Raw genomic sequence first — 20,433 nt, 5'->3', positions numbered from 1 at the left:
TAACAAAGGCAGTAGACAAGTCAGTCACAAAAATGAAGGCTGTGAATTACATTGGAGGGACCAATCAGCATAAACATCAACAGAATAGGGGCACCATTTCATTCTAGGTTAATAGGCCAGACCAGGGACAGACATTTTGTCCATTAGATGTGGCTTTTATTAAAGGCTGTGTCTCCTGGAATGGAAGGGATCCGCTGTTGGAGTCGCCTTCCTGCTGATGCTGCTGTGAACCCTGTCAGACCTCTGCACTCGGCATGCCTCGCTAAACGACTATCCCACCTACTCTGCCATTGACTGCCTACCTTGCTCACAACCGTGTCCACTTTATAGTACTAACTGTACATTACATATCTCAATGGAATGAATTAAGTTGGCCACAGAAGACCATTCAAACTAGGTTTCTTCCTTGTGTCTCAAATCAGGTAGGAAAAAAAAGAGTTAACGCACACCGTCCAGTGAGGGCTGTCATCGTCTTCTGTATTGACTACTGAGATGCCATCTCATTCTCTCTGTGGAGCTCTGATGATGAACTTCCTCCCTGCACTCTGTCCAAAGGAAGCCTGTGGCCTCCTCACCGGTGGCTCTTCTCTTTTGTTTCTCCGGAAAGGCCAATTGATAAGCCCCCTTCCTTCTCCATAGCATAATTAAAACAGAGAGAGAGAGAGCATGGAGAGTAAAACCACTCTGATGTATATTTACAGTGTTTTTTGTCTTAATTAGCCGCCGATTGGGTAATCCATTCGGACGTGCTCAGTGAGTTATCTCGTATGCCTTGCCCCTCCCCCATCTCCCCTCTCCCCTTGTTAAAAAGAGATTTGGCGTTAGCTTCGGTTGGAGAGGGAACGCGGTAAGCATATAATCTCTATCTCTCTCACTCACTCCCCCTGTTTCTGCTGAAGCACCAACGAAAACCGTCTGACTGAGCCCTCCTCTAAGACATGAGCTGAGAGAGTGAAGCCATCAATGTAAAAGCCTGAATCTGTCTCTCTCTCAATTCAATTCAAGGGGATTTATTGGCATGGGAAAACATTGCCAAAGCAAGTGAGGTAGATAATATACAAAAGTGAAATAAACAATGACAATTAACAGTAAACATTACACTCGCAGAAGTTTCAAAAGAATAAAGACATTACAATCGCTCTCTCTGGCATGCTGGGATCATGCCCCACACTGACGCTCTGTAGCCTGTATATGTGACTACAGTGAGGGGAATGTTTGCCTTGCTGATGCCCCTCCTTTGTTTCACTGTAATCAACAACAAAGGGACTCCTTGGGGGGGGCTACCTATTAGTACAGTGTGAGTTAATCAGCTGTGCCTTCTCTAATGACACAAATACAATTACAATGCACCCTGAATCTGTATAAATTCTATCTTATTTCACTGTCCCCTAAAACCACAGGATCTACTGTAAATCATGGGGGTTATGAGTCACATCTTTATACTAGTCCTCCACTTGAGTGGAGCCAAATATATTTACCAAGATATTCTCTGTGTTCAAGACAACTGGGGTGAAAATTATAATATACTCATTTTTGTATTGAACCATTATTTAACTAGGCAAGTCAGTGAAGTTATACTCATATGAGTATAAAATGACTGCAATTTACAATTAAAATCTTATACAAGCCACTTCAACCTCTTTTTATACCATCCTTATGTAACTGGCCTACAATATGCCTTCATTTGAATAATTACATATAAGGGCTAGAAGAGCTGTGCACATGGCCTGTATAATACATGTAAACGTTTGCATTTATTTAAATTGATCCAGACATCTGTCTTTGAATTATATATTTTTTGTATCACAGTCCGGAAATAACCTTTTGAGTTAAAAAAAAATTAAATCTATAAGAGAAACTTCAATTGAATTGTCCACTGTATTTTTCAGTGATGAAAGAATGGATAAGGCAACATTTTTTGATAGATCCTATTTTTGTTTGGGACACATGCAGGTAGGCGGAAGTTTAATGCAGGTGAGTAGAACGCGAGGGGTGTGGTTTCAAACTCCCTGTGACAGGTCAAGTTACCTGCTACATTCATAACGCCGGTGTGCTCATTCGATAGTGGTTACATCTACAAGAGAAAGCAGATCAACTTCACAAATGACATCCTATGGTTGTTTCTTTAAGCGTGCACAAACGTCCCTCCGCATTTTCGAATAGGTATTTGTCATATTTAGGCGTCAAGCGAAATGGGGCTTCCAAGTGTCAAGACCTCCCAGCTGTATGAATTCCACCTGTGAATCCAGACGAAGTAGAATCGTAAGTTGCCGGTTTGTTTCACTGTCTCAATGCTATTGGTGATTTTTTTTTTTGACGTCAGTATAGTTTAAACGTTCGGTTAGGTCTATTAAAATGTACAATTATAACATGTTATTTCATTCACGTTTTGTTTGGCGAGAGACAAAGTGGGTCATTAACAACATTCGAGTTTCGTCAATGTTATTACAAATTCCAAGAGCAGGCAGGAATGGTGTTTATCTCAGGTAGTACTAACATGTAGGCCTAAAGTGTCATTTCCACTTAAATTGTTTTCACAAGGAACCGTTAATGTCTGGCTGCTGTACTATGAAACTACAGTATGCATGACTCATTTTTACAAGTGAATTCCCTGTCATGCCTTGAGGTTATTACTTTTTTGAGGATGTGGCATCAATAGCCTTACTGCTGGACCTACAACTCTTAGTGGAACCAAATACTCCTCAGCCATCAACTTTTCACTGAAAATTGTGCTCTTTTTCACAAGGTCTATCACTCCAGTGTTTAGTTGCTAAATTGTAATTATTTTGCCACTATGGTCTAGTTATTGCCTTACCTCCCTAATCTTACCTAATTTCCTCACACTGTATGTAGATTTTTGTCTATTGTCTTATTGACTGTACGTTTGTTTATTCCATATGTAACTCTTGTTTGTGTCGCACTGCTTTGCTTTATCTTGGCCAGGTCGCAGTTGAAAATGAGAACTTGTTCTCAACTGGCCTACCTGGTTAAATAAAGGTGAAATAAAAAAAGGTAGAGTACTTTTACACAACAAATTGCACATCGCTTGCGGGCCGATGTCTAAACCTTGTAATGCCAGTGAATAAAGCAAGTTTGTATAGGCCTAATGGGAATGACCGTGTATCTTCACAGCCCTTTGACAGTCCTTTTTTCATTAGTGACCAGCAATTAGATAAAAAGGAGTCTGCTCCTTTGAGCAGTGCTTGACCTGAAGAAATTGGTGTCGGCTAATTAACTACTGAATCGGTCAGCAACATCCCTCAGACAAGTGCCAGGCCCTGGACCAGAAAGCTGACAACGGTGCTGTCTCTGAAACGGTGAAACCCAACTCATGATTTTGTGAGCAGATGTCAGGATATCTTAGATAGCTATTTAATCTACTATCCCTGACATAGAGATAAAGGGTGTAAGGACATTAATCAGAAGGAGAATTGCAGGCCTTTCTCATTTCGGTATTGATATGATACCCTCTCATCATTGAAGGTTACAGATCTCTTAATCGTGGTCACAAAATGTCCCCTCTTCAGGGGCTCAGCTCCTCAAGAATAGCATCTGGCAGTAGCGTGTCTCTCCAAGCTCCCTACATGGAGCTGAGAGGGAAAATAAACAGATTAAAGATTTCTGAACTGGATTCAGGGTCTGTTTCATTTACCTGCTGCTCTCCTATAACCAAAACTGTATTGTTTAACAGGGACTCTAAAGTGTTGTGATTTATTTTGGTTTCCATCCAGACATCCATTTTGATTAAGTCTATCTGTCCGTCTATGCCCCTCTTACAGACGTCCATCGCAGGCCTCTAAATTGTTTCCAGAAAGGTTTTTTGTTTTTGGCTTTCATTCCAGTCAATTTCTGTTGCATTCATTAGCTTGCTCTTTTAGTTATTTAGCAAAACACATTTCATTCTGTTAATTTCCCTGATGTCTAATAAATGAATTGTAGGACACAAGGAACATTGCGAACCACTGAGTCTAATTTAGTGCTCTAGCCCTCTAAGAATTGAGTTACATTCCCTTATCCTATATGGCATTGTGTGTGGCTGCATGATGGTCACCCTAACGAGAGGTGCGGTCAATGACGGAGGAATGTGCTCTGCATTTGGAGAAAGATGACCCCCCCCCCCCCCCCACAAAATAAAAAAATAACATTGTTCTCTTCAGTCCTGGGCTCTTGTGTGACTGGGGTTATTCCCTCTCTCTCCTCTTAGTGATAGTATAGCTATGATATCCAGAGCACCAGTTTCCCATGCCTGATCAAGCACAACATTAGATACAGCCCTCATTAAAATCTATTTTATCTGACACCAAACATAATCTGTGTAACCTAAAGTGTACTTGACCACACAATCTCTTCCTGTTCCCGGCCAGGCCTCTTGTTCCATTGTGTTCACGTAATTTCTCTGTTTTCTGTCTTTGTTGTCTTGTACTCATCACATACTTTAGGCATTTTTATACAGAGACTTGAAATCTAAATACTGAGGTATTGCTGTTGGAAACATGGGGTCGGGTTTAACCAACGTAGCATAGCTTCCAAACGCACCTTTTTAGTAAATATTAGTAGGGAAGGCTCAGTAATTCTAGCAGCCTATGAAATATGAGAGAGCTTTTGTAGTCTATTTGATGTTTAACCACTTTTTTTTATTTTTTTATTAGAGTGCAGTAGTTCCAAACTAATATTTGTCTTTCAGTCACTGAGGGCTGAATAGAGTGCAGTAGTGGTACAAACTAATATTTGTTTTTCAGTCACTTCGGGCTGAATACTACAGTCTCGGTACTACAGTACACAACTCACTCACTCTATCATCCTTTCTCCTGTCTTTCAATCGCTGTTTCTCTCCTTTCGCTCTTATTCTGCTTCGCCCTCCATTTTTGTCTCTGCCATTTTCTTTCTCGTTCTCACTCCAATTAATGCAGAGACTTAGTTGGAGGGTGAAAAAGTTTCCATTGAGGGTCACCAGATCACTCCTCTGGACCTGCTCCTTTCCTCTCCCGCAACTGACTGTGTTAAGTGTTCTGATCTTGGATCAGTTTCGGGGGTGACTAACGCTGAGTTTCTCTCCCTGGCTGCCTCTTTCTCTGTGCAGATGGAGGGATAGATCAGGTGTCCCAGGCCTGTCTTCCGCACTCCATCCGGACAGCAGAAAGGCACATTTGTTCACTTTGAGTCTTTTGTGCTACCGAGACAATGGCCGCAGTCTCTGGGCCATTGGGGTGAGGGGAGCGAGTTTGAGGGGGATGGGTTGGGAGCAGTTGACGACGTGACGCTGCGCTCCATTTTCTCTGCTACGCACTGGCTGTCCCACCGGATGTCCCCCACGGCTGCTCCTCCTCACTCTGCCCGCGGTATGGCACAGAAGGGAGACATGCTGCAAAAGAGACGAGCACTGTAAACGTGTCGATAGGCATGCTAACTGTTGGGATGAGAACAGATCAAGGTGTTTTGTTAAGATGTCATTATTTCAGCTATGGTGACGTGCACAGTTGTCACTTTTCACAACTAGTATGTTGTGTTTCCAATGGCTCTGTACTTGTTATTTGTTTAATTTTGCCTGCTGTGCCTAGTCCTTTCGACTGAACTGCATTCGCCCTCCGAGTGTTGTTGAAGTACTGAACTAGTTGGCATGGACTAAAAAGTGCTGAAGTCAAAGTAAATTTTTGTTGAGCAAGACTAACTACGTGGTCACTGGTGGTGCTGTAGAGCCCATCTAATAGTATCCAGGCAGATAAATGTGATTCATGCAGCGGTGTGGTGCCTCGGTCTGTTCAGCCCTGAGCCTCTTCTCCAGGCATAGGACCTGCATACCAATGGCTGTTTTTGTTTTTGTTTTTTTCACCATCAGAAGAGGAGAGGAGCTGCCTTCACACACCCGGACAAAGAACGACCTGTCCCAGTTGCTTATAAACTTTGTGTCCACCACAAGTCAGATGGCTAAAGGGATGCAATTGTCCCCGAACACTGTCCCAATAAGAACATGTAGCCAGCAGTACGTGACCTGGAGGTTGAGTCAATGTTTAGGCTAATGACAGTTGATACTTTCTGTCAAAGTCTGAATAGCAGACTGACTCCGCGGGTTAACCTCTTTTCCCTGGTAATGTTCCTGCTTCTCGCTCCCAGCCTGTCCGTCAGGTGGTCCAGGATGCTACCGGTGTCAGCTGATGAGGCATCCATCAAGGAAATGTCAGCGGCCAATCATGCTTTAATGGCTGTGTTGACACTGTCATTATTTTTCATGTGTCTCTCGCGCAGCAGGGCTCGTCTGGGCAATCGTTGGCTGATGACGTCAGCAGCTCACCTTTTGTCTGAGCCGGAGAGGTATAGTTTTTTTTCTTCCATAGCAGACAGCAGTTTCACTGTTTGGGTTCATTCAGCTCTCACTTATTCAAATGCGGGTATTGTTATGGAAAACTACCAACATGCACCTGCTTTGCCCCCCTCCACCCCTACCCCGACAGTAATATGACTCATGCACATTGTGGGCGTAAGCTGACATTAGTTTACTTGTCATATCCCTATTAATTTATTCATGGGCAGGTAGTTACTCTAATCTGTGCAGAAATGGTGACTTAACATCCAGTGTCTTGGGACTGTACTATATACACGGATGGCCTTTGCCATACTGTAAAGAGGAAGGTTTTAACAGAGTAAATGTAATGTCATTGAGAGGTAGCCTATTGAGACTGTATCATCACCTGCAGACAGAGAAGCCCCCTGCCCTTTGTGCTGTCTAGAGGGGGACTGAAACCTAACATGACACTTTTTTTCTCTTTTTTTTTATGGAGGGCGTAAATGATACAGGCATGTATGTGTAGAAACCTGAGCTTCTGACCCGAGTCCCCATGGAATTACATGTTACTCAACTACTGGCTGTCAGCTTCCATCATATACTGCAACCCTAACCCCCTCACACACACAAACACACTACTCAACACTGGAGAATTGATTAACCTCTCACCATAGATCTGGAGCCTCGTTGCCGCCCAGCCCTCTCTCCCTCCCAGCCTGCAGAAATTACGAGTGCCCTTCAGAAGCTGTGACATCTGCATGTTCCATTATACTCCAGAATGGACTGAGCTCCTCTAACAGGTACGAAAGTAATAAAACTGCTTTCAACTCCCATCGCCTCGAGGCCCAATCCAGTGACTCCTTGCCCTCTTTCAATGGAGCAGTCAGCCACACACGCATATGAATATTCAGATGCGACTGACTGACGCTGCTCTCTCGAGTAAAAAGAAAAGGACGTTTCATGGTGTTCATATTCATATTTAACCAATGGCTGGCAGCCATTTTGAGAGCCCTGCGTTCTCTTCTATCTGAATATGAAGAGAAGATGACCATTGAGAAATCTGTCTGATTGGTAGTGTTATTTCCAGTCTCACTCTGGATGATTAGTCTAAGGGCAGAGGTCAACCTCAGGCCGGTCGGTGCGGCAGCAGTCTGCTGTGCCGGATTATCAAGTGTGACATTAGTCCGGAGAGGGCCGTTGACTTGCCGATGATAACAATAAGCCCCTGGTACCAGAGTAGCCAACCTTCCATGGCGTATTCATCAGGTAAGGGACCGGGGGAAATCTATTTGCCATTTTTTTTTATACCAGGGAAACAGTGGTGCCCACTTAACTCCTCCGGACACAAGTGTGAAGAAGTGGTTTATCGGCCTCCAAGGCTGATGGAATCCTTAAAGAGCCTACAGGCTACTTCCACAATCTGTATTTCTATTTAACTGCATAAACAAAATGGCTGCCATGGAAAAGAACAGTCCTGTGGTGATTTGTTGTGAAGTGTTAAGTCTCCAGGGCATCTCAATCAAGTTGTTTACGGGACATTTTGATTGACAACACTAGTAATGTGAGCAGATTGGGTTGGCATAACGCAGTGGTAACCATGTGAACCTTGTGTTCCCTGTTTCATGTCACCGTAAGATAAGCAATATTTACTTTTGGGTCATATAATCATCCCCTTCCATTTTTATTGATGTTGTCCATAACTGTATCGCACATGATAGTAGTTCAGACTCCACCGACAGCCTGGTCTCACATCTGCCCTACATAAAGTTTTTCCTGGCAGTCTCTTTGACCTATGGACTTCAGTTTAGTCATTAGTTGTGTGCATGTCACTGTCTGAGAGGTTGGCTCAAATGGAGAGTTCCTCACGTCTTTGTGCCACATAAATGAACAAACTGAGAACCACGTAAGAAGTTTGCCAAGAGTTCAAACTTGATAGTGAAATCTCTGCACTGACTAAAGAACTTCTGCAATCCTGACTGTTCCTCAAGAGGATCTGAAAGGAATACGAAGTTTAGACAGTTGGGTCGATGGACTCTCACAAGTGTGTTTGCAGATTGCCAGTGATGTGTGTTGGAAACATCCTCCACACTGTTCTACTTCCCCTGGAAGGAGCTGTCATTCTTTTCACATGGCAACATGCCTTCCGCCCTGAAGCATGGCAACATGGAAATTAGTAATGAATGACAATGAGAAGACTGCATCAAAAAGTATCCTCCGTAGCTAATGAATGCAAAAAAAATCCATTTTTAATCTGTGGTATTCAAATGTAGTTTTTTTTTCGCAGGGACCCCATATTTTTCTCCCAATAATTATTTGCGACCCCACCCAAAATTGAATGACAAATTTACATTTTTACATCAACAAATAACCATCAATTCATTACATCAAAATGAAAGAAACCAATAAATACAATTATCTTTCTCAAACATTTTGTTGTCCCATACAATGATCTGTACTCGTAAGGTTTTGTTTTTGGTAACGCCACTGAAGTTCCCTCGTAATGCTACTAGGGGTCACGACCCCGACTTTGAATATCACTGCTCTAAATGGTATTTAGATAAACGTTAGTCCTTTTGCCAATCTTTTCTGTTTATAATTCACGATTAAAGATCTGACAGCCTCAGAAACCTGTGCCCACTCTGAAACGTTATCTCACAGGCTGCTGCCCAATGTGCCATCAATCACTGAATAAAAGCGAGAGAAAGAAGGAAAGAGAAACTATTATACTATACTGTAAAATGACAGACAAGACCAGGATTAAACAGACCGGGCCTACAACCAGGATTAAACAGACCGGCCTGCATGAATCTAATCAAATGTTATTGGTCACATGTAGATGTTATTGCGAGTGTAGTGAAATGCTTGTGCTTCTAGTTCCGACAGTGCAGCAATATGTAACATGTAATCTAACATTTACACAACTACCTAATACACACACATCTAAGTAAAGGATAGGCAAGATTATCTAAAATTCAGTGTATATACATATGAGATGAGTAATGCAAGATATGTAAACATTATTAAAATGACTAGTGATCCATTTATTAAAGTGGCCAATGATTTCAAGTCTGTATGTTGGCAGCAGCCTTTCTGTGTTAGTGATGGGTGTTTAACAGTCTGATGGCCTTGAGATAGAAGCTGTTTTTCAGGCTCTCGGTCCCAGCTTTGATGCATCTGTACTGACCTCAACTTCTGGATGATAGCGGGGTGAACAGGCAGTGGCTCGGGTGGTTGTTGACTTTGATATTTTTGGCCTACCTGTGACATCGGGTGTTGTAGGTGTTCTGGAGGGCAGGTAGTTTGCCCCCTGTGATGCGTTGTGTAGACCGCACCACCCTCTGAACAGCCTTGCGGTTGTGGGCGGTGCAGTTGCTGTACCAGGCGGTGATGCAGCCCGACAGGATGCTCTCAATTGTGCATCTGTAAACGTTTGGGTGACAAGCAACATTTCTTCAGCCTCCTGAGGTTGAAGAGGCGCTGTTGCGCCTTCTTCACCACACTGTCTGTGGGTGGACCATTTCAGTTTGTCCGGGATATGTACGCCGAGGAACTTAATTCTCCACCTTCTCCACTGCTGTCCTGTCGATGTGGATAGGTGGGTGCTCCCTCTCCTGTTTCATGAGGTCCACGATCATCTCCAATGTTTTGTTGCGATTGAGAGGTTGGTTTGCAGACCGTATACTCTGTGCCCTCACCACCTCCCTGTAGGCTCTCGTTGTTGGTAATCAGGCCTACAACTGTTGGCGTCTGCAAACTTGATGTTTGAGTTGGATGCGTGTATGGCCACGCTGTCATGGATGAACAGGGAGTACAGGAACGGGCTGAGCACGCACCCTTGTGGGTCCCCAGTGTTAAGGATCAGTGAAGTGGATGTGTTTCCTACATTCACCACTTGGGGGCGGCCTGTCAGGAAGTCCAAGACCCAATTGCACAGGGCAGGGTTGAGACCCAGGGCCTCTAGCTTAATGATGAGCTTGGAGGTTACTATGGTGTTAAATTCTGAGCTATAGTCAATGAACAGCATTCTTACATAGGTATTCCTCTTGTCCAGATGGGGTAGAGGAGTGTGCAGTGCGATGGCGATTGCATCGTCTGGATCTATTGGGGCGGTAAGCAAATTGAAGCGGGTCTCTGGTGTCAGGTAAGGTAGAGGTGATCTGATCCTTATTTAGACTCAGCACTTCATGATGACAGAAGTGCATGATACGGGGCGATAGTCCTTTAGTTCTCTTGCCTTTTTGGGTTGCGGAACAGTGGCGGCCATATTGAAGCATGTCCGTCAGCACACCAGCCAGCTGGCAGCCTTGCGAGGCTTAACACGCTTAAATGTCTTACTCACGTCGGCCACAGAGGAAAGACCAGAGTCCTTGGTAGCGGGCCGCGTCAGTGGCACTGTATTTTCCTCAAAGCTGGCAAAGAAGGTGTTTAGTTTTTCTGTAAGCAAGACGTCGGTGTCCGTGACGTGGCTGGTTTTCTTTTTGTAGTCCGTGATTGTTTGTAAACCCTGCCACATACGTCTTGTGTTTGAGCCATTGAATTGCAACTCCACTTTTATGCTGACATTTCACTTGTTTGATTGCCTTGCGGAGAGAATTACTACACTGTTTGTATTCTGCCATAATCCCAGTCACATTTCCATGGTTAAATGCGGTGGCTCGTGCTTTCAGTTTTGCGTGAATGCCGCCATCCATCCACGGTTTCTGGGTAGGTTTTAATTGTCACGGTGGGTACATCATCTCCTATGCACTGACCAGACAAGTGCATGTTTCAGACTGGTTTAATTACACACCCTCCGCTTTTGTTGTATGATTTTCTAAAGGCAGGCAGAAATGGTTAATGTCAACATCGACGGGACTGAAAGACTACTCTTTACTGTTATAATTTCCTATCCAACAGTCTGTAATGTGAAAACGTCCTCTGTTTTCAGCTCCTAACCTCTTTTTTTTTAGAATGGTCTGAAGTGTGGGACTGCTGAGTCATAATTCATAAGAGGGATTGCTACTACAAAACGATTAGATGGCCCAGAAAATTACCTCTTGACCGTTCGGGTAGTTGCCACACTTTGGGAGAGGCATTCAGCTACGCACCATCTGCGCTGTCTCTCTCAATTCCTGGGCAGTCATTCAGAACTCTGTTTGTAATTACTTCTATGAATAACCCGGATGGGTTAACTCAGGTGCTCACCCAACACAGTGCTCCAAGACATCCAACCCTTGATTTATAGTTTCTTCAAAGATCGCACCTTTTTACGGAGTGCATTGAAAGCATGTAGGTTCCATCTGATAACATACTATAGACATTGTTACACGTTCGTGTGAAAAATGCTTTCAAATGAATTGCATTGGGTATATGCGTTGTGATTGTTCCCTCATTTCGGAGTGTTGTAATGCAGCGACACTTTCCCACCCCAAACAGGTGGAGCTGCCCAGGTGACAGGTGGAGCCCAAGATGCCTGTGGAGGTGCAACTCCCAGCCGGTAGTCATGGACACCATTGTCCCTGCAGCATTGGAAGTGACATAATGTCGGAGGAGGATGAACGTCGAGTCGCTACCCAGTCTGTGAACAGCCCCTTGGGATTGGACCTGATCCTAGAGCACACTGAGCCCCTACTTTCTGAGTCTCACTTCCTTCCTCTTTTAGATATCAGTGAGGAGCCCCAAGACTGTCTGCCACTGGGAAGCTGCTTGATCCAAGATGGAAGCCTGTCTCTGGATGGATGTGTCCAGTAAGTGGGTATCAGAAAAGTCCCCTTTCTCAACTCCTCAACACATTTGTTTGCTCTTCCCCTATGGGGTTTTCTCATCTGTATTTGCTGACTTGAAGGATTAAGACCTAATTAACGTGAACAGTTAATTAATGGATAGTAGATTATATTGATCAACGGGGCGATTCTGCAGTCTCTCCTAGCAGTGAACCATACTACCCTAATCAATGTGCTTTTCTGTTTACCAGTCTGGCCTTTGTTTTTATCTCACAAAGGCTGGAAAGAAAATGGGTGCTATGGCATGAGTTCATGAAGGAGTGCTCCTCTCTCGGCGACTGGCTCCAATTGGCTGAGAAGTCTGCCGACTCCCCGAGATCTGCCAATGTGCTCTTTGTCACTGCCAAGGAGGAGCTCAAGAAATTTGAGGTAAAAGAGACCAGATCAGGCTGTCTAATGGCCGTCTAAAGCCCCATGTTGGTGGTGTTATTGAGGCACTGTTTTGTTCACCTGTATAATAGAACAGACAGAACAACAAGTCTCTATCTAAACCCCCAGTTGTTGTGCTCTCCCCTCCCAGAGCCTGAGGACACAGGCTGGGGCTCGGTTAGTGCAGCTGGACAGTCTGACCCTTAGGAACAGGACCCTGACCAGGCTCTTTGATGGGGCCATGCGGTCACGCCTGCTTGGCATTGCCAAGGACTGTGGTCAGCGCTGGGACCGCCTACACGGAACGGTTGAGAGTGTCTGCCGCAGACTCAAGGTAGAAGGCACAAGATGTCTAAGGCAGTGTATATAGGGGACATTTATTTTTTTGCGCTACATCCAATTCCCTCCCGCTTCACATGCTCTCTTTCCTACCCTGTCTTCTCCTGCACCTCCCCCAGCACCGTGTGTCCCAGCGGGAGGAGTTTGAGGGCCAGAGGGAGGAGATGGCTGTGTGGCTTGCTGACATGGACCTTAGGCTGACCGAGGTGGAACACTTCTCTGGAAGGGACACCTGTGACAAGATGCGGGAGCTGCAGGTAAAGGACATGGCCTGAGACTGTACTGGACAGGACTGACCAGCTAAGTAATCTGACCACGTAATCAGCGGTCCTCACTTGTGCCTAACATAATTTTGCGTCTGCTTTACCTGGTAATTTATCTGTAATTCCCATGAACTGTCCCTGACTTGCTGCTACCAGATGCCAGTACCAGGCCTTTCCCCTGGTAAATGTCTCCTCTCTGATTTGACTGCTGTGTGTGTGTGGCCTCAGACCTTCCAGGAGGCAGTGGGGGAGAATGCGGGGCGCCTGAACTATCTCCTGGAGCGGGGTGAGGCGCTAATCCAGAGGAGCGAGCCAGAGGACGCCCAGGACATCGAGGCGGGGCTGCAGGAGCTGCTGCTCTACTGTGCCCAAGTATTTGAGGGAGTGGGCCGTCTGCACACACGCCTGCTCAGCATGAGACTGGTATGGTCTGCTTAACCTGTATCTTTAACTGCACCTGCCACTCTAAGACCCTGCTCTTCTAAGCTTCTGCCCGCTGTTCTGAAAGGCATATATGGGTTACAGGAAGCTAGCGAAGAAAAGCGAGGTGGTTTTTGGGTTGTGAAATGTAAATTTCTCTCTTGGCTCTGATCAGCTGTTGCAGGCCAAACACCGAGAACAACTCTACCATTAGTGTGTTTTTATAGCATCGTTATTACCTTCCGCTTATACCTCCCCCTTTGCTCCCTCCTCCCTATGTCAGGTGTATGAGGATGACTGGGTACTGACTCAAGCCTCTGATTCCGGCTGTCCATCTGAGATCCTGTTGGAGCAGGACGGTGTGTTTGAGAAGAGCAGCGCCCCAGACCAGCGTAACCCCCCCAACCTGGACCACATGGTGCTGGAGTGGGACCCCTCCGTCGACATCGGGGGCCCCGTCTCCCAATACGACGCTGACTTGTCATATTTCAGCGCTCACACAGGTAGGCAATGAAACCATTTACAATGGATTCAAATTTAAAGTTAATGACGCTTCTAGAATAATCCACGTGTTCTATCCTCAAACATTGGGATACCATTAGAACATTTTTAAATGATTGACGCTGTCACTGTTTTCGGTGAGGCTTGGCACAAGATTTGAGGTGTGCTTGTGTCGTTCAAACAGATCGAGAGAAGCCATTGGCCAGAGATGTTGTGAAGAGGCGGAGTTACCTCAGCTCCATAGGCTCTCAGTCTGATCTAAATAACAGCGCAGCAGAGGACATGGTGAGTAGCTCCTCCTACTGATCTGTATTCTGGCGCTTCGCTCGGCCACTGTTCCCTTAGGCTCAGAGGCAGGTCAACATGTTTTTGCAATATTATCAGGAATGTAAACTTATGTTCAACCGGCAAAGGAATTTGGTGTATACTGAAGTATGTGCAGCCGCCTGTCAGGGTGAAACAAATGATCCATTGAAATTATGAGGCACAATGTTGTTGTTCAATTTGATTAACAAGGAGTTATTGTGTGTGTGTGCGAGAGGTGGAAAATGTGTGTGTTAGAGCGAAAGCAATCTTAGTGCTCTGTTTCTAGTTAACCCTAAAGCCAATACTTCCATTATCATCGGTGTCAGTAGGGAGAAGTTTTGTTTTGCTGGTGAGACTAATATAATGCTGATTGTGTTGCACTGCTGTTGAACTCAAACCAAAACCCATTGGAATTAATAGTGGAAGATACATTAGTGTAGGACTGATTTTTAGCATCTGATTAAGCCAGCAATATAAAGACATCAAAGCCTCTGAGGATTTTGCACATTAAAGCAGAAAACCTCAATGAAATGTGTTAGTTCATTCCAGGTAAAATTACACAATCTATCCTCACTTGTGGCTGGTGTTTCCAGAGTCTGGAGAGGAGGTTTGAGTATGCAGGTCCAGAGGTGTTCTCACCTCCCACAACCCAGAGTGTCAGAGATGACAGACCTCTACTCTCTGGCCGCTGGACGACCTCCACGCCCGACGGACCCTCCCCAGAGCCTGTGACCTTTGACCCTGCTCGCATCAGCGCTTGGCTGGGACAGACGCGTGGCCACACCGTCCCCTCTAGGGTCCTTTCGGTCCAACAGCACAGAGCCTACTCCAAGGCTGTCCAGACCGACAGTACTGGGAAGGTATGCCTTAAACCCAGTAAAACTCCTCTGCCTTTTTAAGACTGATCTAGTGTCCCCTCTGACCCATATCTCCTCCAAATTAGAATTCATTGTCGTCTCAGTTAATTGGTGGAAATGATGACTTAGACAGAAACCCTCTGATCCTTTGAGGACATTGACTTTGCCCACACCCAAAAAATTATAGCCTCTGCAGTCAAACGAGTAAAGTTGGAGGAATGAGCTACTAGCAACAGTAGCCTACATTGAGCGGCGTACTGCATCACATGAGAATCTTCGTGTGTGTGTGTGTGTGTGTGTGTGTGTGTGGCTTTCTGGAACGGCTGAGAAGATGTGCCTTGGAGCCTCCCAAGACTCCTGACCTTCCACACTCATTAGATTCTGCTTATGTTCCTCTTTACTAGCATTGGTCCAGAGAGGGGCATGTATAGTGAGACATACACACAAAGGTGTTTGGTTCTATGCAGACCTGCTTTGTGGAAAAGGCTCACTTTTTTTAAATAAAAAAATTAATACAAATTATACTGTGACGAGCTCTAGGAATCGACTTTTTCAATATTTGCAAAAATGCATGGAGAATTCAGTGGCATCACGAACAAAGTGAATATCCATAGACTCATCCACACTTTTGTGTTTTGTGTCATTGCATGCAGCTTTAAATTCATTGCCCACTATTTTGGAAGTGTCACCGCCTACAAAGAGTATCTTATACCTCGTCTCACTCGTAAACAAAACAATAAAATTAAGATTTATAAATATATCGGTGTAGCAGAGGCCATGTTTTAAGTGTCACCAGAACAGAAACAGCCCAGGAACATTTCCCTTCTGTTTTTTTTGTTTTGTGTGGAGGGTGCTTTTTACTTTCTAATTAAGCTGTCTGAAGCCCAGCCTGACTAAAGCATTCTGTTCGCCAGAGGGGGACACGTCCATAAGAAAGTGAATCGCTGTGCTGATGGAAAGCCTGATTTCACTGCAAAGCCTTGCAGAGGAAACTTTTCCAATTCAAAGGGGTTCTTGTCATTTCTTTGCGCTCGTGGCTTAATTGGCAGCTTTACAGGGACGGCGGAACGCTCTAGCGTTAACTGGATTTTTTTTATGTCTGTTGTAATTGCAGACGAGCGAATAAAGGCACACCATAGGCCACGAGCGGTCGTCAGAACCCAGTGAGTGGATAGAGGCGCTGGTGGTTTGGTCCCATGAGAGAGAGGAGGGGGGGGGGGGGGGGGTGCACGGGAACCTCATTGGACCACATCTCAACGTCTCTTTTCATTTACAATTGGCCTTTGTTGCATAGAAACACTGCATGTAGAATGAGTCTAGCCTGTGCTGTAACCCAAACTGCTGTTGCTGTGTGTCAGTGTGCTTGTTGCTCTGAGGGAAGCCACAGTCTTGGGGACATAGCTGTTCAGACACACACCCAGGAGCTGTGCTTGGCCGCCTGCAACTCACAGTCATGTGACCTCCAGTCTGATACGATGACTTGTAAACTTCAATCAAACCCACAGGTAACAGTATCACATTATTTATGAAGATGGCAGGTTGTATGCATGCAGATCACACTATAAGTAAAAACCTTTGCCAGCTGCCTTGTAAAATGTTGTATAGGCCTACAGAGCAGAGGCCAAAATGAATGCATCCCCTGTCGGAGGGTGGGTGTGTGTGTGTGCGCACACAGTCCCTCTCTGTTGATTCCCCTGTTTATCTGCCAGTCTCCAGAGGAAGAGCTGCAGTGCAATGCCTCATGGGAGGTGGTCCATAGTGAGCAACTGTGAGTAAAGTCGTATTCACGTGTAAACTTTGGCTGCCTTTAAACAGGAAGACCAATTCTGATCTTTTGACCAATCGGATCTTTTGCCAATAATTGTACAAAATATCAGCATTGGTCTTCCTGTGTAAACGTAGCCTATATGTTTTAATATTCAATGCTTTGGTTCAACTTAGTACAGTAATATATCATAGTTTTTACTTATTATACGTAGATACACTCAATTAGGCTTAACTTTCATAACTACAACACTGCAAGTACCCGTCGTGACATTTGATATTCTACTCTATACCAATTAGAAGATGATAGCAAATCTCACTCCTCCATGTGATTTATAGACATTAAAAACAGCACACACTCCCAGTCCCCAAGGTCAATAACAACCCCTGACTTCAACGATGCTGAGACTTTGTAATTCTATCATGCTCCTTCTATCCATTTCCCTCCTCCTCTAGGCCAAATGAGTGCCCTGACAGACAAACCCAGTGCAGCTCGTGGCCCCTGGGGGCACTAAAGACTCTGAGGAGCCCAGTGTTCCTGGTCGTCCTGCTGGCTGTGTTCCTAGCCCTGCTGGTCTGGCCCTCAACACTCTTCATGGACCCAGAGTGCCACCGCTCCAACTCCCTTTCCCGTACCTTCCAACTGGCCCTGAGCTACGTCAACGGGCCCCCACCAACCTGAGGGACAGAAGTGTCCCAGAAGGTGGTCACATTAAATCCGTGGTGAGCCCTGAACACACCTTATTCAGGGGGGACAGTCCCAGAAAGCCTTTCCATTTCAAAACCATGAGTAAGGCATTAACAAGGAGGCCGTATGAGAAAAGAGAGAAATTAAGAACTATTAGGCCCAATAAAAATGTGGCCTTGGTATTTATTATCTGAATCCCTCCACCAGCCTGCTGGCAGAAGTAGCTCATGACTTAATAGGCCTCATTTTATAATGTTCTCTAATGGCATTCATAATGTCTTACTATGCCAGGCTAGCACTTTTGTTGATTGGTCTGTCATGATGGATTTGTAACTTATTTATGTGGTGATTATAATCTATATGGACGACTTAATGACAGCAAATACTTTGAGCAATTCTCTTTTGGGCATTTGAAATGATCTGTATATCAATATTTATTATGTCAAAGCTAGAGAGAGATTTCGATTTATTCTGCACTCTATATTGCAAGAGCTTGGGACTATTGGTTCGATCTGCATTTTTGTCCAAATTTTATTGATCAAGCCTTGTTCTGTTCAATGTTCTCTACCCATATAGTACTCAACACCCCAATCTTGTTCAATTCAAAAGAATATCAGACAAACATTGCTGACACCTTTCAAACCATTGAGGGTTCGGAACTTTGAAGCCAATTATCTCAGAATCATCTTTTTGCAGGTAATCGTTAGTCCCAAGCTCTCCATTTCACATGGGGTTTCCTCAAATGAATAATACTGAATGCCCGAGTTCGGATTTACTAGGGCGACTTGCAGAGATAACCCATTTGTAGGTCAATGGGATAGGTGACCTGGTTAATGCACTTAGGAAAAATTAGCACTCCTTTTGTGCTGCCGCTGTGGGTGAGACCTTGTTTGCATGTGCGTGGGTCGTTAGTATATACTCAATGAATTTCTTTTACATCTGCTGCGACGCCAACGGGGTCCAGCTGGATAACAATCAGGCAAAAGCCAACTCATCTGAGGCCAGTGAAGACCGTGTAAGCCTCTAAACATACTGTATGTAATGGTTTATGGTCAATGGCTATGTTTTTGACATAGTGGATGCAATCCTGGATCTCATCCGTATGTCACAAATGTAATGTCAGTCTTAAGAAGTGAATGGATCAAAACTCCATAATATTATGTGAGGTACATGCAGCTCATCTGAAAATGTTAGAATATGTCTGCCTTATGCTTGTAGGTGTGTGTGTTTGTTTTTGGGGAAGTATTTGCACAGAGTTGATTCTTGTCCATCCAGTGTGTATCAGCGTGGAAATGTAGCGAAGTATAACTAATCAGATTTCTTCAAATCAGATTCCTCAGCTTCTTGCATTTTCATGGATGATTTTTAAACTTCCCCTTTATACAGTAAAGGTTTCCTGTTTTTGTTTTTTGTTTTTTTATATATGTGGAGTTCAAGATCTGTACATGCGTCATGAAATTAAAGAACAGTGTGAACAGAGGAGTATAGATCTATTTTTCTGCTACTATGGAATCTGTGTGTGCAATGGTATGTCGTGTGATTCTGATTTTTTCCATAGTGCGACGGCCTACAAGTATCTGGGCTAGTGGGTGAACTGAAAGGGGGTTTTGTGCTGGTGCATGCAAAAAATGCACCCAAGAATGTTATAAATTCAATTAGTACGCAAATGAGAGAATGTCGGAAGAATTTGCTGTTGACCTGTCCATGGCTGGCCAGTGAAAGTGAATTCTGATGCATAGGGTGAGGGAATCAGGATTGTGTGGCTAAAGAGGAGACATAGTCTTGATTAACAGGGCCACTCAGTTCACCCATGCTAATGAGGCAAATTTGTGATGTTTTCAATCTATGCTTTTTGGTTGTTTTGTCCTATTTTCCCAATGACTCATAGAGGGGGAGTCGATTATAGAGAGCAAATTGCTGGTTTGTGTGTTTGGCACAACTGTTACAACAATTTAGGACCTGTGTAAAGATGGAAGGGCATGGTACGCTAGATTGGACTCTGGACCGAGATATACTGCCGGGGATCTGGTGCCACCGGCCATATGACTAAAAACGGAACAAGTAAATGCTGCTATTATCCCTTGAAGGACAAGCATTGCGGGCCCAGTGGAGAAACGGGTGTCTGCTGAGTAATTGAGACTTGTCCCCCGAGACATTCTGAGTAAACAGACTTTTCCAGCTGACTTCTAAGGCACTGACACTGATGTACCGTTTGCACAGCAAGTGTGCGTACTGTAAAAGCCAGTGTGAAGAATGTCTGCTTTATACCCCTGGATTTGTCCCTGAATCCTTCTAACTGTACAGTACTGGCCAATGTTTTTAGGCCAATCTAGTAAAAGCTGAGATGAAAGGAACTTATTTTTTTTCTCTGTGGATATGGTTCTCTGCAGCAAAGTGATTTGTTTTGCTATATTCCTGCTAAAGCACCAGCAGTATATTTCAGAGCCTATAAAATAAATACATGTATGTATACGTGTGTGGTGTGTGTGTGTGTGTATGTATGTGTTATATATATATATATATGAGCTAGCATGACTCACGTTAGTTACCATCGCCAACTGAGTTTTGAGACGGCTCCTGAGAAGGACTGCTATGATCAGGCTAACTATTGAAGTTTGGACTCCAGAAGGAGCAACTGACCTTGCAGAAAAAAAGTGCATAGACAGACAGTACTACAAGTCTCTACGCTCAATAGAAGCCTTACCTGAAGTGTTCCCACTATATATCACAGGTTATACGGTATCTTACCTCAACTTAAGAGAAGCAAAAAATGTATGTTATTGTGAAGCTGCTCTTGTGAATAAGCTGTCCAAAATTCCAACAGAGCTCTAACAAGGAGGCATTGTTAGCACTGTAAATAAGAAAAACAAGTTAATTGAATCAC

General features: G+C 44.4%; 1 protein-coding gene across 3 annotated transcripts; it reads left to right on the top strand.

Moving 5' to 3' along the window:
* The first annotated feature begins 2,005 nt into the window (after nt 1–2,005).
* si:ch211-137a8.2 (uncharacterized protein LOC777613 homolog) lies at nt 2,006–19,026 on the top strand. 3 transcript variants are annotated; one of them, XM_029673014.2, is made up of 12 exons: nt 2,006–2,262; nt 11,696–12,006; nt 12,261–12,411; nt 12,563–12,745; nt 12,870–13,007; nt 13,242–13,436; nt 13,717–13,936; nt 14,119–14,219; nt 14,834–15,100; nt 16,456–16,602; nt 16,807–16,865; nt 17,318–19,026. In XM_029673014.2, the coding sequence occupies exons 2-12, from the start codon at nt 11,729–11,731 to the stop codon at nt 17,541–17,543; spliced, it is 1,965 nt and encodes a 654-aa protein (XP_029528874.1). In that variant the 5' UTR covers nt 2,006–2,262; nt 11,696–11,728; the 3' UTR covers nt 17,544–19,026. The 3 variants fall into 3 exon arrangements, with proteins under 3 accessions (XP_029528874.1, XP_064880685.1, XP_064880686.1); XM_065024613.1 differs by lacking the exon at nt 2,006–2,262 and adding an exon at nt 6,992–7,080; XM_065024614.1 differs by lacking the exon at nt 2,006–2,262 and having other exon boundaries at nt 11,882–12,010.
* The last annotated feature ends 1,407 nt before the right edge of the window (nt 19,027–20,433 follow it).

The sequence above is a fragment of the Oncorhynchus nerka genome, linkage group LG11 (genome assembly GCF_034236695.1).
Source record: "Oncorhynchus nerka isolate Pitt River linkage group LG11, Oner_Uvic_2.0, whole genome shotgun sequence".
NCBI classification, from domain to species: Eukaryota; Metazoa; Chordata; class Actinopteri; order Salmoniformes; family Salmonidae; genus Oncorhynchus; species Oncorhynchus nerka.
The sequence above is the reverse complement of the archived record's forward strand: the minus strand, read 5'-3'. Positions and strand labels throughout refer to the sequence as shown.